General features: G+C 38.7%; 1 protein-coding gene across 1 annotated transcript in view; it reads right to left on the bottom strand.

The window, feature by feature from the left end:
• Positions 1-2401: 2401 nt before the first annotated feature.
• Positions 2402-18817, bottom strand: part of ETFA (electron transfer flavoprotein subunit alpha) — an 84767-nt gene continuing 68351 nt past the window's right edge. Inside the window, exons 11-12 of the mRNA XM_082618881.1 lie at positions 13610-13690; positions 2402-2708 (exon numbers count right to left, since the gene is read on the bottom strand). Of these exons, the coding sequence (XP_082475007.1) occupies positions 2670-2708; positions 13610-13690 (120 nt within the window). The 3' untranslated portion in view covers positions 2402-2669. The remainder of the gene's footprint in view (positions 2709-13609; positions 13691-18817) is intronic.

Genomic DNA, 18817 nt, shown 5'->3' with positions numbered 1-18817 from the left:
GGCAAAGCTGGGTTCTGTACTTTCTCAACTACTGGAAAGCTGAGACCAGGGTCCTCACTAGGCCTCAGTCCATAGAGTAAGGAGTTGTTCGCTTGATCTAAATGGCCTCAAGGACCTACTCAGCTCTGCCCTCACAGGGCTGCCTTTCTACATGCGTACTTTTGCTCTCTCAGGGACTTCGGGTTCTAATTAACCAAATTCCCAGGGCTGTATGAGGTTAACCAAAGACCTCAAAAAACTAGGGAGAATAGAAAGCTACTCCTAACACCTTTCCCCACACTGCTTCCAGAGCTACTGCTCTGGGTCCTCAAGCCAGATGCAGGGGCAGTCATTTGGAACTGACAGCTTGGTTTCCAACAAAACATAAGGAGAAAAAGGGCACGTCAGATTGCATCTTCTGGCATATATGGTAGTTTTAACAATTTGCCCCCATCTCACACAACTGCCTTTTCAAGGTAAACTTTAAGTGGGCACTTAGAGGGGCTTCTGAGTTGAACAAATTCCTGCTGGAAAGACAAGCCCAAACACTGACTCTTCTCCTCAACTAGGATCCTGAGGATGTGCCCTGCCCACCCAGCACCAAGCACCGAGTGCCCTTTACCTGAGGTTACTGTGCAGCGACTCCGTTCCTTGAGCCGAAGTGAGGCAGAATCACATACTGGTGAAGTCACTGCTCTGAAGCCAAACTTCCTGGTTTCAAATCCTGGCTCTCATTTATAAGCTGTCTGAATTTGGGCAAGTTATATAACCTCTTTGTGCCTCAGCTTCCTCATCTGTAAAACAGGGATGATAATAATAGCATCTATCTTACAGGGTATTGTGAGGACTGAAGGGGTTTAATATATGTCAAGTGTTAGAATGGTGCCTGACATATAGTAAGCGTCACACTTAATGCTATTATGATGGTAATGAGTTGTACCCAGTAAATTAAGTGAGCAGCTGCTTAGAGCTCGGGCAGGGCAGTCATGATAGGAGGGAGCCAAAATGGAGAAAGACCAACCAGTTCAACCCTGAGGCTAGGAGCCACACAGAGATACCAGCTGGGATGGTCCTCCGTGAGCCAGCACACCCTATATATACTGGGGGTACCTCTGCAGCCATCACCTTTGCTGTCTCTCCTCTCCCCCAGTTAGTGTCCAATAGGGATGAGGAGTAAATGGAGAAGGCAATGAGCAAGGTTAGCTTTCTTCGGAAGAGCCCCAAAGACAGCAACAAGATATGAGAACTACTTTTGCAAGGGTGATTCAAGCTATGTGGCCTTGGACAAGTCACTTTACCTCCTTCACTTCTTCTCTGTGCCTCAGTATCCCTATCTGCCCAAGAGGTGTGAACCTGATGATCATTCAGCTCTGCATTCTAGGATTCTACAGTTCTAGCAGAGCATCACTTTGATGCTCCTCTCATCTCATTAAAAGAAGGCAGAAATGCCAGTGTTTCACAGCAAGTGATTAGGACACATCAAAAAGGGTTCAACTAGTCAGTCCCAGGCTGGCCACACAAAGGGACTGGCGGGCCCCTCTGCTCCCTCCACTTATGTATCACTCGTCACTTCCCATCTCTTCCCTGACGTTTTCCTTGTCAACTACTATACCTTCTGCAGATTGGCTTCAGGGTGGCCGTTCTCTTCATTCAACTTGCCTACTGACTCCTGGCCCTTCTATGACCCCAGATACCTGCCCACGCCTTCCTGCAGGCTTGGCCAAAGCCTCACCAGCCTCTGTTCTGTGGGCTGCACTCACACCAGCTTCTGGCCTCTTGCAACATTCTCAACCTCAGCCATGCCCTAGGGCAGCAGAGGGAGACTGCCAGAGCTCACCACCCATGTGGCCAACTCACATGCCTGCTGCTTTCTAAGACAGCCCAAAGGAAGCCACCAGGAGGGCGAAAGAAAAGCCAGAGCATTCTCTGAGCAGGACTTTAAACATTTACAATAATATCACACTATCTGTTAGCATAAGAGGCCATACTGTCTCAAAGAAGCCCCTCCTTCTCCACTTCCCTCTCCTTTATAGACACTAAGTCCTATCAGCTGACAAAACCTTAAAATGAAATGGAAAATGAAATTAACTTCAGCCAGCTAAATATATTCAGCAGGTTCAGGTTTAAGTCAGGTCTGCTTCTGTCACATTACCTGTGATTTTCGGAAGACTGGAATATATTTAAGATAATATCCATGCTTTGTGGCCATGCATTTTTAACTCTCAATTTGCCAATCTAGTTCCCTTATCTTAACAACTAGATTATGTTGATTAGGCTGGTGGCAACATTCACGTTTACAATTTTGCCTAAAACACAGAGCCTTCCATGAACAACACAGTCAAAGATAAAATAATAAATTAACTTTCACTCCTTTTTTTCAATTTTCTCTCTTCCTTTACAAAGACAGGCATATTTCTGGTAATAGTTTTAAAGCTGTGGAAAGGCTTTATTATATATTTTATTACAGAACTAGAAAATTTCAAAAAATAACTGTTTGGAACCACAAATAATTAAAAAGAAACATAATAATAACCCCATAAAAAAGCATTCTGGTGCCTGTTAGAATTTTTCCTCAAATTACAAAATGTAGCTCTCCACACTTTCCAATGATTGTTACGTTAGCCATGAATTTCTATGATTTCAGCTGAATATACTTTGTACAATTTTCCTTCTTAAGACATGGTCATGGCTCATTTTTTCTTCAATAGTTCTGTCATTTCAGGAACAACCTGCAAATTTAAAAAAAAAAAGTTATTAAGCAACTTGAGTCTTCATTGTGATATGGTCACAGCTTCTTAAGAAGTAAAAAGAGGCCAAAAGAAACAATGTGAATCACTACAGAGGTACAAAGTGCCCCCTTCTCTCCCCGACCCAGGAACTCCCTGTTCACCCACAGTCTCTCTTCCCATCCACGGGGAAACTAAACCTTGGGAGGGAAAGGTCACCTGGGACACATGGCTGGCAGCGCCAAAGCCCACTCATGGCCTAGGAGCCTTTCTGATACAACCCCAAACCTCAGAAAGGCACCACAGAAAATAGGAAGTCCAACTTTTCTCTGTGCTGAGAATAGTGTATATTTTTTACCTTCATGTTTCCTAGCATTCTTCCTTCCCTCACTGCATTCCTGCCCTTCCTTCAAAGTCCACACCAGAGTCTCTTGCTTAGTCATGACTCCTGTCAACCTCCTCTAGTACTTGTTTTCTCATTGTTCATTCATTCATTCATCATTCATTTAACAAACACTGCGGCTGTTGTTCCTCAGCACATGTTACCATCTTCTGGCACATAAAAATGAGCTGCATGCCGAACACTGCCCATCATCACTCTTTATTAAAATCAAGGCCTTGTGCTGATGCAGTGGCTGGTCAGCAGACACAGTAAGAAACCACAGTGAGGGAAACTGACCGAGTTGGCTCCCACCTTAAAAAGGATTAATTACTGACCCTTGGTCTTGGCAGTTTAGTGGCTGCAACTGGAGCTTTTGGTGTGGAGCTGCTTCGTAACAGCCTGGACAACAGAGGAGGGCTACATGTGGGGACTGCAGGGGAATGTCACACAGAGCCCACCTGAAAACTAGCTGAGCCACTCGTGTAAAATATCAATTACTCAGTCTTCCAAGGGGCTGTCGACTGCCCTAGCTCACAAAGATCCCAGCTGAACTCGCCACTGATGAATATAGCCTCTCAATTATTTAAGAGAGCTACATTTCCATTAGGTGGAAATAATGTGTTCGTACAAAATTTATTAAGGAAATTGTTGACATGTTGTTCCTTCTGAATGTCACTTTGTCTCCAGCCTATTAAAAGGCCCATGTTTACCATGGAGCCAGGAGGCATTAGCTCAGGGGCAGCATTAAGTGCTGGCACCACTTCTCCCAGCTTTTCTCAGTGGAGAGACCATGAGCTTATGCCAGTCACACAGATGACATGCTAAATGAGCTTCATGTGGGACCTACGTGTTTCATGAAAAACAGGCTAGAGCCCAACTTCTTTTAAATAAAACATTAATTTGGTTTAGAACACAGTTTTTAAAAACCTTACAGAATGTCCCCCTGCCACACTCCCCAAAAAAGAGTCGAAGGGTCTTTCTCTCTCGATCCTCTACATCCTTTTTATTAGATCAACCTCAGACTTTCCAAGCATACCACACAATGCCTTAGTTAGGAAAAAGAACATGTCAACTCAGTTTACTGAGTATCTGATGGTCTTAGCACACTAAAAGATCTGGATTCTTATTTTTATTCTATTTTAGATACTGCAGAGGCAGCTCCCTGTTCAGTAAGACCAAATGAGAGTGAATTTATGTTTAAAATACGATAATCTACTGATATAAGTCACAGCACAACTATATTTCACTCATTTACCTAGTATTTCCTCAGGATAAGCACTATGGGAGATAAAGAAGTTCAGGCCTGATTCCTGGCCATGAGGAGTTCCACTCACTATTTGGAGAGAAGAGCCAGAGACCTATGAACAACCCAATTGGAAATGTGCTCATCTTCCACTGTCATGTAAGAGGATGAGAAGAACAGCACTAAAAGCTCCAAATTCAGGAGTCCTGAGGAAAGTTGAGACTGGTGCAGACTAAGAAAAATCAGGACATTACCATGGAGAAGAAAAAGATACTGAGCAAAAAAATAAGGAGGCAAACAGAGATAAACATTGCAGGTTCCAGAGACAGTAAAGGGATTAGAACGACCCCAGTGAATGACTACGCTGGGAAGAGGTAAAAAAGGTTTAAAAAGACAGGTGGTATGCCAAGTCTAATCAATGGGAACACAATAGTCTCTCCAACGGAGATGGACAACTGGATATCCACACATACAAAAGAATGATGTTGGACTGGACCTTCATCTCACACCATATACAAAAATTAATTCAACATGGATCCACAACCTAATTATAAGAGCGAAAACCATAAGACTCTTGGATCATGACAACAGATTCTTAGATATGACATCCAAAACAAAAGCAACAAAAGAAAAAAATAGATGAACTGGCCTTTATCAAAATTAAAACCTTTTGTCATCAAAGGACATTATCAAGAAAGTGAAAAGACAACTTACAAAATGGGAGAAAATATTTAGAAATCATATGTCTGGCAAGGGTTTAACATCCAGAATATATGAAGAAATCTTACAACTCAACAACAAAAAGACAAACAATTTAATTAAAAAATGGACAAAGGACTTGGATGAACATTTCTCTAAAGAAGATATACAAATGGCCAAAAAGCACACATAAAAAATGCTCAATATCACTGGTCATCGGAAAAATGCAAATCAAAACCACAATGAGATACCACTTCACAACCATTAGGATGGCTATAATAAAAGACAATAACAAGTGTAAGCCAGTGTATGGAGAAACTGGGGCCCTTGTATATTATTTGGTAGGAACGTAAAATGAGGTAGCCACTTTGTAAAACAGTCTGACAGTTCTTCAAAATGTTAAACATAGAGTTATAAAGTAAACCAGCAATTCCATTCCTAGATATATATCCAAACAAGATGAATCAGTGCACAAAAACTCATACATGAATGCTCATGGCAGCATTATTTACAACAGACAAAACGTGGAAACAACTCAAAAGTCTATCAACTGATGAATGGATAAACCGATTGTGGCATATCCATATTATGGCTATCACTTGGCAATAAAAAGGAATAAAGTGCTGATACATGCTACATCATGGTGAACCTTTAAAACATTATTCTAAGAAGCCAGCCACAAAAGACCATATATTACATGATTCTATATCCAAGACTGGCAAATCTACAGAGACACAAAGATTAGTTGTTGCCAGGGGCTGGGGAGAATGTGAATAGGGAGTGGCTGCTAATGGGTATGGGGTTTCTGCTCAGTGTGATGAAGATGTTCCAGAATTAGACAGTAGTGATGGCTGCATAACTTTGTGAATATATTAAAAAAAACCCCACTGAACTGTACATTTTAAAAGCATAAATTTTACAGTATATGAATTACATCTCAGTAAAGCTATTATATTGAGAAAAAAACAAAGACCCCAAACTACCAGTCAGGTGGTGCCCTCTGCCCTATCATTCTAACTCTGATTATGATATTTACCATTTATTAAGCACCTACTATGTAAATGTATGGTAGGAAATACAATCAGGTAGGCTAATGTTTAACATAGACTATACTAGGTGTAGTATAATCTCATTTAATTCTCATTACAAGGTAGTATAATATTTATATTATCTATGAGAAAGCTTATATTCAGAGAGATTAAATAACTTGGCTAAGATAATTTAATTAGTATGTGCCTAAGACAGAATATGAAACAAAGCTCATAATTACCATACTATGTTATTTCTGTCATATGAAGAAAAAAAAAAAAAACTTGTCCTAACTCATATGATTGTTGAAGGGTAAAGTGAAAGGATGAATATAAGAAAATAAAATGTTATGCATATATATTTTTACTCCAGACATGACGAAATTTGGTGGACACAGTGTCCCTTAGAGAATTATTAGTCTAATAGCTATATACACTTGTTATGTGTGATACAGTTTGAAATTTTTAATTTTTAAACAAAAATTTGATCTAAAAAATCCCTTCTATACAGCTATTATTTGACTTATGATGTTATTTTAAGATCATAATCCCAAATAGATAATAATTTTCATTCATCATTTGCATGCTTGTATTTTTAAAGTTGTTATACCTTTAAATATTTGATAGAGAGGGTGGCTCCAGCGAGAAGTATATTCACTGAGCCACCCTGTTTCTTCTTCTGTCAGAATTACTATAATATTCATCTGGAATCATTCTGATTTCAACTGAGAAAACAATTTGATTTCTGTCTAGTTCTGCCTTGGCTGCTAGTCTGTCAAAGATGTGGTTCTATTTACTGCAACTTATCTAAGGTACAGGAGTAGCAGTGAACCACCCAGCTGTGGTACCTGATGAGCTGGAAAGGCAGAGTGATGAGAAAACGAACAGAATCAGGAGCCTGGCTTAGTTGTGCCAATAACTTGCTGAGCAGCTTCCCCAAATCACACCTCTCTGGGACACAGACAACTTAAGAAGAACACACCCTGCATGTTACTCATATAGTAATAAATGGGAGGCTGCAACTCAAGCAGAATTTTTAGTATCTTCTTTACTAGTTTTTCCCCAAACTGCATTTTTAAGGACTGATTAACTTTCTCACTTTGTATTAATCAAAGGCATATATAACTGTACTTCAGAACTTCTGAGCAGCATGAGATAGACACTACTGTAATTCTAGCTAAAGGCAAATAAAAATTATGTCTTACTCCAAATAGTCTCCCTATAGTCAAATGTGGACTTCTTAAGGGATGAAAGATGATACTCCAAGCAAATGGCAGCCAAAAGAAAGTGTAGCTACACTCCTATCAGACAAAAAGACTTCAAGACAAAAAAATTAACAAGAGACAAATTGGACAATGTATAATGAAAAAGGGACAGTTCCTAAGAAGACACAACTTATTAACATATATGCACCTAACAGAGGAGCACCAAAATATATAAAACAACTATTGGGCTTCCCTGGTGGCGCAGTGGTTGAGAGTCCGCCTGCCGATGCAGGGGACACGGGTTCGTGCCCCGGTCTGGGAAGATCCCACATGCCATGGAGCGGCTGGGCCCGTGAGCCATGGCTGCTGAGCCTGCGCGTCCGGAGCCTGTGCTCCGCAACGGGAGAGGTCACAACAGTGAGAGGCCCGTGTACCGCAAAAAATAAATAAATAAATAAATAAATAAAAAATAAAACAACTATTAACAGACCTACAGGGAGAAATTGACAGCAACACAGTAATAGTAGGAGATCCTACTTACATCAACCAATAGATAATTCAGACAGAAAGTCAATAAGGAAAGAGCAGCCTTAAATGAAACGTCAGGTCTGATTTGACAGATTTGTACAGAACAGGCCATCCAAATGCAGCAGAATACACATTCTTCTCAAGTGCACATGGAGTTTTCTCAAGGATAGACCATATGTTGGGACACAAAACAACTCTCAATACATTTAAGAAGACTGAAATCATATCAAGCATCTTTTCTGATCATAATGGTATGAATCTAGAAATCCACTACAAGAAGAAAGCTAGAAAAAATCATAAAAATGTGGAGAATGAATAACATGCTACTGCACAACTGTTGGGCCAATGAGGAAATCAAAGGAGAAATAAAAAATTACCTGAAGACAAAAGAAAATGAAAATATGACATACCCAAATCTATGGGATGGAGCAAAAGCAGTACTGAGAGGGAAGCTTATAGCAACACAGGCCTACTTCAAGAAACAAGAAAAATCTCAAATAAACAATCTACTCTCACACCTAAAGGAACCAGAAAAAGAACAAACAAAGCCCAAAGTCAGTAGAAGAAAGGAAATAATAAAGATCAGAGCAGAAACAAATGAAATAGAGACTAAAAGATGATAGAGAAGATCAGTGAAACTAAGAGCTGATTCTTTGAAAAGATAAACAAAATTGACAAACTATTAGCTAGACTCACCAAGAAAAAAAGGCTCTGATAAATAAAATCAACAAAAGAGGAGAAATAACAATGGGTACCACAGAAATACAAAGGATTATAAGAGAATATTATGAACAGCTATACGCCAACAAACTGGACAACCTAGAAGAAATGGACAAATTCTTAGAATCATACTACTTTTCAAGACTAAATCATGAAAAATAGAGAATGTGAATAGACCAGTCACTAGTACAGAGACTGAAACAGTAATAAAAAACTCCCCAGAAAACAAAAGTTCAGAACCAGATGGCCTCACAGGTGAATTCTACTAAATATTCAAAGAAGATTTAATACCCACCCTTCTCAGACTATTCCAAAAAACTGAAGAGGGAACGTTTCCTAACTCATTTTATGAGGCCAACATCATCCTGATACCAAACCCAGACACAGACAACACAAAAAAAGAAAATTACAGACCAATCTCTCTGATGAATATAGATGAAAAAATCCTCAACAAAGTATTAGCAAACCAAATACAACAATACATTAGAAGGATAACACACCATGATCAAGTGAGATTTATTCCAGGAATGCAAGGATGGTTCAACATCTGCAAATCAATTAACATGACACACAACATTAACAAAATGAAGGACAAAAACCATATGATCATCTCAACAGATGCAGAAAAAGCACTTGACAAGATTCAACATCCATTTATGGTAAAATCTCTCAATAAAGTGGGTGCAGAAAGAATGTACTTCAACATAATAAAGGTCATATGTATCAAACCCACTAACATCACACTCAGTGGTGAAAAACCAAGTTATCCCTCTAAAATCAGGAACAAGAAAAGGATGCCCACTCTCACCACTCTTATTCAACATAGTACTGGAAGTCCTAGCCAGAGCATTTAGGCAAGAAAAAGAAATAAAAGGCATCCAAATTGGAAAGGAAGAAGTAAAACTGTCACTGTTTGTGGAGGACATAATTTGATATATGGAAAACCCTAAAGATTCCAACAAAAAACTATTAGAAGTAATAAATGAATACAGCAAAGCTTCAGGGTACAAAATCAACATACAAAAATCTGCTGCGTTTCTACATACTGTCAATGAACTAGCAGAGAGAGAAATTAAGACAGCAATTCTGTTTACAATCACAACAAAAAGTATAAAACGCCCAGTAATATATTTAACCAAGGAAGACCTGTACAATGAAAACTGTAAGACATTGTTGAAAGAAACTGAAGAAGACATAAATAAATGAAAAGATATTCCATGCTCATAGACTGCAAGAATTAACATTGTTAAAATGTTGATACTGCCCAAAGCAATCTACAAATTCAATGCAATCCCTATCAAAATCCCAAGGACATTTTTCACAGAAATAGAACAAAAAATTCTAAAGTTAACATGGAACATAAAAGCCCCCCAAAAACCAAAGCAATCCTGAGGAAAAAGAACAAAGCTGGAGGTATTCCATGCTCTGATTTCAAACTATATAACAAAGCCATAGTAATCAAAACAGCATGGTATTGGCACAAAAACATACACAGATCAGTGGAAGAGAACAGAGAGCCCAGAAATAAACCCACACATATATAGAAAATTAATTTACAATGAAGGAACAAAGAACATACAATGGAGAAAGAATAGTCTCTTCAATAAATGGTGCTGGGAAAACTGGACAGCCACAGGCAAAAAAATAAAAATAGACCATGCCCCACACAAAAATCAATTCAAAATGGATCAAAGACTTGAATGTAAGACCTGAAACCATAGTACTCCTAGAAGAAAACATAGGCAGTATGCTCTTTGATATTAGTCTTAGCAACACCTTTCCAGATATGTCTCCACAGGCAAGGCAAACGAAAGCAAAAAATAAACAAATGGCAAACTAAAAAGCTTCTGCATGACAAAGGAAATCATTGATAAAATGGAAAGACAACCTATGAAACAAGAGAAGATATCTGCAAATCATATATCCAATAAGGGGTTAATATCCAAAATACGTAAAGAGCTCATACACCTCAACAACAACAAAACAAACACCCTGATTAAAAAATGGGCCTAGGAGCTGAACAGACATTTTTCCAAAGAAGGCATATGGATGGCCAACAGGCACATGAAAAGATGTTCAACATCACTAATTATTAGGGACTTGCAAATCAAAACCTCATTTCTGTTAGAATGACTATTATCAAAAAGGCAAGAAATAACAAGTGTTGGTGAGGAAGTGGAGAAAAGGGAACCCTCCTGCACTGCTGGTGGGAATGTAAATTGGTGCAGCAACTATGGAAAAAAGTATGGAGATTCCCCAAAAAATGAAGAATAGAACTACCACATGAACCAGCTATCCCACTCCTGGGTATTTATCCGAAGAATACAAAAACACTAACTTGAAAAGATATACGGGTATTTAAAATGACCTATATACAAGGACCTACTGCATTGCACAGGGAACTCTGCTCAATGTTATGTGGCAGCCTGGATGGGAGGGAACTTTGGGGGAGAATGGATACATGTATATGTATGGCTGAGTTGCTTTGCTGTGCACCTGAAACTATCATAACATTGTTAATCGGCTATACTCCAATATAAAACAAAAAGTTTTTAAAATTTTTTAAAAAAGAAAAGAAAAGATATATGGGGAATCCTGGGTTCACTGCAGTATACAACAGCCAAGATAGGGAAAACAGTTTACAACAGCCAAGACAGGGAAACAACCTAAGTGGCCATCAAACAGTGAATGGATAAAGAAGATGTGGTGTATACATATACAATGGGATACTATTCATCCATAAAAAAAGATGAAATCTTGCCATTTGTGACAACATGGATGGACCCTGACAGTATACTGCTAAGGAAATAAATCAGAAGGAGAAAGACAATTTCACTCATGTGGACTAAAACCCCCCTCCCCACCAAAACAAAGTAAATGAACACACCAAATAAAAACAAACACATAGAATCAGAGAACAGAATAGTGGTTACCAGAGGGGAAGGGGCTTGGGGGAGGGTGCAATGAGTAAAGGGGATCAATGGTATGGTGATAGATGGAAACTAAATTTCTGGTGGTTAGCATGCTGTAGGGTATACAGAAGTAGAAATATAATGTTGTACACATGAAACTTATATAATGTTATAAAACTATGTTATCTCAATAAAAAAAATTTTCAAAAAATTTTTAAAAGTGTGCTTAAAATACCAAAAATAGCTTGAGAATCTCAGGTTGGAAATCAGCTGACTGGATGATCTTTGAGGTCCCTTTCCACTTTTACTGTCCTAGGACTCTCAAATGAGATATTTCTTTGATCATGTGCATGCACATAAACACACACACACATACAATATAGATACATACACTCTCTCATGTTAAACCTGGGAGCTGCCCTTAATGCAAGAGGCACAATGTGTGGGACACCACTGCATCTATCATTGCTACAAAGGTAGCAATGATATCCTGCCTTGAGGCAGGAGCATCTTTGTAGCAATGAGAGATGCAATGGTATCCCACACAGTATGAACATCACAAATTTCCGACTGTCTAACACTTCATTCTTTTATCCAGTAAGCCCCGCATGTGAGTAGCAATACACAGTACACAAGCAGACAGAATAACATAACTTAAAATAAACAAAATTACTTATAGATTTACTCAAATATTCTCTTGAGGAAAAATAAAAGGTAACTACAGTAGATGCCTGTCTGCAAACATATCAACAAGATACATGGTTAAGGTTCAGAAAGTGCTTGCTTTCATTTTTAAAGTAAAAGGTCTTTATCCCTTTATCTATATCTCACTGGAACTAAATGCTTTCTACTTGAACAAAGGTATTATTATACAGAAATACAAAAACATTTATCTTTTTCATACTAACTTTTCCTCCCACTGGGGTATCTTGGTCAAATGACTGCCACTACTGTTTGTTCTTACATAGTTGGGCCAGGTCACAGGAGCAGCTAACCTACCTAGACCCTAAATTTCAGATACAGGATCACAGAAGAGGGGGTGTATTTTCCCTATGCAATATACAGACTCTTTTGGGAGGGGGGGTTCCATGGGGAAAGCTGCCCTATGCTGACCCAGGACAATAGCCCCAATTCTAGTCTCTCCATGAAGTCTGGACCATTACTGAATAATTCTGAGCATTTGAAGGGCCCATCTTTCACTGAGCATGAACATACACTTCAAAATACAGATGTGCTCTCAAAGTGCACTCATTAGTTCATCTGGATCATAAACAGTGCTGGAGAAGCCATGGTAATGGGCCAATCCTCTTGCTGGGGAGACCACCCCTGGCTCTGATCTCAGGTTGCAGCCTCTCCATTAAGGCCCAGAGTAGCTCATTATACTTCTATGCGAGGGGTTCCGCACTCCAGTAAATCCAGGATTGGATGCTACTTTCAGAGCCTCAATTCCTGCATGAGTGATTTCTGCACAAGGTAACCTGGAAGCTAGTAGACAGGCCCTGAGGGACAAAAAGAGGCCAGGCCATGCATAAGCTATGACCTTTAAATGTGGCCAAATGAATATCAGGTGCTCAACAATATCACTAAAGTAATTCTCTCACGGAGAGGGCAAATACAGGGGTGGTAGCAGGGTAGAAAGAACACTCAAAAACACGAAGAGTGTGAGGAGCGGGAAATAAGTGTCCTTCTCTACAGCTGTCACTGTTAGGAAGGCCTTTGACTCTCAAACACAGCAAGCAGAGCATACTTGCTGAGTAGATAAAGTGGACTTGAGTGCCCACTCATCCCATGAAAAGCTATAGTATCACTAGTAAATCTCTGAATGAGGGGTTATGATGTGAATTTCTTTAAGGTACCTGCTAAATATGGTTCTAGGTTATAATTACTTGAGTCATTTCACACTGTATACTAACTTGGCATATGAGATGCCAAGAGTCATGTGGATGTTTGAAAGACAATATGGACTTCTTAAAAGGAAAGTTATAATGCTCTATATAAACATCATATATTAAGCAGAACAACTCTTCACTTTAAGCAGTTCAAAATTGCATATATTAATATATACATACACAGACACAGATACACAAATACACAATGTTTTCCTATAATAGCTTCCTCCCTGACCAACTCCTGGAGGTTGTTGGATGACAACATAGATAACAGCCGTCACTCTCAAGGCCAACTTACCTTAAATAAATCTGCAACTATTCCATAATCTGCCACTTGAAAAATTGGAGCTTCTGGGTCTTTGTTAATAGCCACAATTGTCTGTGAAACAAAAAGAAAGAGTTTGGCCTTTATAAGAAAACATACCACACAGACTGATGGTTCTATTTTAACTTCCCTAACAACAAATTTGTATTCTTAAAAATGTCTACCAAATAAGATTAGTTTCATTAATTTATGCCAATGGTAAGTTTAGAAATTTCTGGATTGGAACATAACAAGGTTATCTCCCACCCCCACCACTAGCCCACTGCAGTATTAAAAAGGTTTTAAATCATTATTTTTTAAAGTTGTTTTTTTACTTATGAAAAAAAAATGTTTTAGGTAAGTAACACATCAGAGGAGAGGATTCTGGGAAGATAGCCAAGTAGGAAGCATTGGGAATCTGTCTCCTCATCTACACTACAACTGAACTGGCAGAATCTCTCTAATGTAACCATTTTGGAACTTTGGAATCTATTAAAAGTTTGTAACTTCCAGGGGAAGACTTGCATGGTAAACTGTAGCTCTTAGGAAAACAGTTGCTACCCACCCCCCAACTCCCAGCCCTAGTGGCAGGCAGCTATGCACATGTTCCTGGGGCAACTTTCACACAGCTTACAGGAGCCAGAGTGGGCAAAAAGGACCCTGTTCTCCAAATATTGAGGATCTGTGCTTTGGTCATGGAATGCTGCTTCTGATCACAAAGGTGCAAAGAGGACAGTGGCTACTGCTGTTGTACCTTAACCATTATTGCTCATGCCTTCCCCCTGCAGTCAAAGTTATTTCCAGGAGATTTAAAGGATCAGTGCTCTTCATTTTTCTCTTTTTCCCCTTTTGGGAGCCAGACATTAAAGCCTAGGACATTCAAAAGCAAATGTCTATCAGGAGAAAACTACAAAGTGACCACACATGCCCAGGGAAAGGCACAGGCTCTGAAAAGACCCAAGAAGACAGTAAGTTTATACCTCAGGTAAATACTTGGCACAGAGACAGCCTACAACAATCAAAAAAACAAGAACAATAATATGCAAAAACAATAACAAAAAACCCAGCAAACCTGCAGAAAAAGGAGAACCTGATTTCCAGAGACACCACATTATTAGATTCAAGCGTCCAGTTTTCAACAAAAAAATCACGAGGCATACAAAGAAACAAAAAAGTATGGCCCATTCAAAGGAAAAAAAAATCAACAGAAACTGTTCCTGAAAAAGACCTGATGGCAGATCTACTAGACAAAGACTTTAAAACAGTCATCTTACAGATGCTAAAAGAACTAAAGGAAGATGAGGAGAAGGTCAAGAAAACAATGTGTGAACAAAATGGAAACAGTGATAAAGAGAAAACCCAAAAAGAAACCAAAGAGGCATTCTGGAACTGAAAAGTACAAAAACTGAAATGAAAAATTCACTAGAGGGATCCAAAGGCAGACTTGAGCATGCAGGAGAATGAATCAGCAAATTTGAAGACAGGATGATGGAAATTAACAAGCTTGAAGAATAGAAAGAAAAAAGATTTAAGAAAAGTGAACAGAGCCAAGGCACCTGTGGACCACCATTAAGAGGACCAAAATACCTATGGTGGGAGTCCCAGAAAGAGAAGAGAGAGAAGAGGGCAGAGAGAATGTTTAAAGAAATAATGGCTGAATATTTAAAGAAATAATTTGATTAGAGACATGAATAGAAACAGCCAAGAAACTCAAAAAACTTCAAGTAAGATGAATTCAGAGATCCACACCAAGACACAAAATCACACTTTCAAAAGCTGAAGATAAAAAGAGAATCTTGAAAACAGAAAGAGAGAATTGATTTGCTACACACAAGGAATCCTCAATAAGACTATCAGCAGATTTTCCATCACAAACTTTGGAGGCCAGAAGATAGTGAGCTGATATATTCAAAGTGCTAAAAGAAAAAAACTGTCGACCAATAATCCTATATCCATCAAAAGTGTCCCTCCAGTGACTTTTGCAGAAATTGAAAAACTCATCCTAAAATTCATATGGACTCTCAAGGGACCCTAAATAGGACCAATGAAATAGAAGAGGGAGCCCAGGAATAAACCCTCACATATATGGTCAAATGATTTTTGACAAGGGTGTCAATATCATTCAATGGGGAAAGGATAGCCTTTTCAAAAATGGTGTTGGGAAAACTGGATATCCACATACAAATAAATGAAGTTGGCCCCTTACCTAACACTATACACAAAAACTAACTCAAAACAGATCAAAGATTTAAACATTAGACCTAAAACTACAAAACTCTAAGATGAAAAACATAAGGCAAAAGCTGCATGATGTTGGTTTTGACAATGATTTCTTGGATATGACATCAAAGGTATAGGCAATAAAAAAATAGACAGGGCTTCCCTGGTGGTGCAGTGGTTGAGAGTCCGCCTGCCGATGCAGGGGACACGGGTTCGTGCCCCGGTCTGGGAAGATCCCACATGCCGTAGAGCAGCTAGGCCCATGAGCCATGGCTGCTGAGCCTGCGCGTCCAGAGCCTGTGCTCCGCAACGGGAGAGGCCACAACAGTGAGAGGCCCACGTACTGCAAAAAAAAAAAAAAAAAAGAAAAGAAATTGAACTTCATGGAAATTTAAAAATTTTGTGGATCCAAAGACACTATCAACAGAGTAAAAAGGTAACCCAGACAATGGGAGAAAATATTTTCAAATCATATATCTGATAACGGATTTTTTAAATTAATTAATTAATGTATTTATTTGTTTTTGCCTGTGTTGGGTCTTCATTGCTGCACGTGGGCTTTCTCTAGTTGTGGCGAGCGGGGGCTACTCTTTGCTGTGGAGCACAGGCTTCTCACTGCAGTGGCTTCTCTTGCTGCAGAGCATGGGCTCTAGGCACACAGGCTTCAGTAGTTGTGGCTCGCGAGCTCTAGAGCGCAGGCTCAGTAGTTGTGGAGCACGGGCTTAGTTGCTCCGTGGCCTGTGGGAGCTCAAACCCGTGTCCCCTGAATTGGCAGGCAGATTCCTTTTTTTTTTTTTTTTTTTTTTTACGGTATGCAGGCCTCTCACTGTTGTGGCCTCTCCTGTTGCAGAACACGGGCTCCGGACGCACAGGCTCAGCGGCCATGGCTCACCTGCCCAGCCACTCCGCGGCATGTGGGATCTTCCCGGACCGGGGCACGAACCCGTGTCCCCTGCATCGGCAGGTGGACTCTCAACCACTGCACCACCAGGGAAGCCCAGCAGGCAGTTTCTTAACCACTGCGTCACCAAGGAAGTCCCATGATAAAGGATAAATATACAGAATATATTCAAAAACCTACTAAACTCAACAACAAAAAAACCCAAACTACCCAATTCAAAAATTGGGTGAATGACTTCCACAGCCACTTCTCCAAAGAAGATATACAAATGGCCAATAAGCACATGAAAAAATGCTCAACATCACTGATCATTAGGGAAATGCAAGTCAAAACTACAATAAGATACTACCTCGGATCCATCAGGATGGCTACTATCAAAAAAACAGACAAGTGCTGACAAAGGTGTGGAAAAATTGGAACCCTTGTGCATTGTTGGTGGGAATGTAAAATGGTACAGTTGCTGTGGAAAACATTATGGTGGTCCCTCAAAAAATTAAAAATAGAATTACCATATAATCCAGCAATTCCACTTCTGGATGTATACCCAAAAGAATTGAAAACAGGGCCTTGAAAACATATTTGTACACCCATGTTCATAGCACCCTTACTCACAAAGGCTAAAATTTGGAAAGCAACCTGAGTGTCCACAGATGGATGAAAGGATAAGCAAAATGTGGTGCATACATACAATGGAATATTATTAGCCTAAAAATGAAGGAAATTCTGACACATGCTGCATGGATTAACCTTGAGGACATTATGCTAAGTGAAATAAGCCAGTCAGAGAAAGAGAAATACCAAATGATGATTCTACTTAAAAGATGTACTTAGAATAGTCAAAATCATGGAGACAAAAAAAAATAGAACTGTGGTCGCCAGGATCTGGAGAGTGTCGGGGGAGACTGGGACATTACTGTTTAATGGGTATGGAGTCTCAGTTTTACAAGATGAAAAAAGTTCTGGAGTTGGATGGTGGTGATGGGTGCACAACATTATGAATGTATTTAATACCACTGACAGTGTGTACACATCTAATTTTACACTTAAAAATGGTTAAGATGGTAAATTTTATGTGTATTTTACCATGCAAAAAACATTAAGTGCAGTGTACTAAAAAATTTGAATTTTCTGTATATAAATTATACCTCAATAATCTGACTTAAACAAACCAAATATAACTGGAAAGTTTTGCAGTTCATCGAAAAATTTTAGATATATTGAATGAAAACCATGGATGAAAAATTAACTTATTTTATATTTGGAGTGCTTTATTCAATAAGACAGAAGTCTACTTTATAAAATCATCATGAGATACATGTTAGAGTCAATCCTCAGCTTATTTCACTTATAAAATGATTAGTATTTTCTATCTCCTATTAACAAGTATATTCCTCAGCTTATTTCACTTATAAAATGATTAGTATTTTCTATCTCCTATTAACAAGTATACACATTTAAACTTGTGACTATAAATGTTAGATTTCAACTTTAAAAAAGTAACAAATCCATATCCTAATTCCTAATCCATATCCTAATCCTAATAGGCTTTGTAGTTCACTATTTATCTTCCATGTACTGCATTCAATTTAGTATTTTAAAATTACTATTCTGGGTCTATGTGAGAATAGAAAAGTTAACTATCTAGTCAGCCTGTTAAGATGAACTTTAAAACAAAAAAGTTTGTCTTTATGTATGCAGCAAATATAAATAAATGTAATAAAGCAAGTAAATTACTACATCTCCTACAAAAACTACCACAAGTTCCTCTTATCTCCTATAAAATTTTTACGTGTAAAATGTTATAATGACAGATCAGTAACAGGTTAAGGAGTAATAGTCACTAAAAAAGGTGTTATGTTTACACAATTATTTTATTAACAACAGATTTATTTATAAGTTACAAATAGTTTGGTATTCCCCACAGATGTTTCTAACACCATTGCAATTAAAGTAAAATTAGAGTTTTGACTCTAACATGGTGTTATTTTAATAAAAAGATCATAATAATGTGAATCTCTAGAAGTAAAATTAAGTACTTCCCTGCCTATTATGCCATCTCATGAAAACAGCTGGAACACCTT

The sequence above is a fragment of the Mesoplodon mirus genome (assembly GCF_964341445.2).
Source record: "Mesoplodon mirus genome assembly, chromosome: 4".
Classification (NCBI taxonomy): Eukaryota; Metazoa; Chordata; class Mammalia; order Artiodactyla; family Ziphiidae; genus Mesoplodon; species Mesoplodon mirus.
Note: the sequence above shows the minus strand (reverse complement) of the source record. Positions and strands in the feature narration are given on the sequence as shown.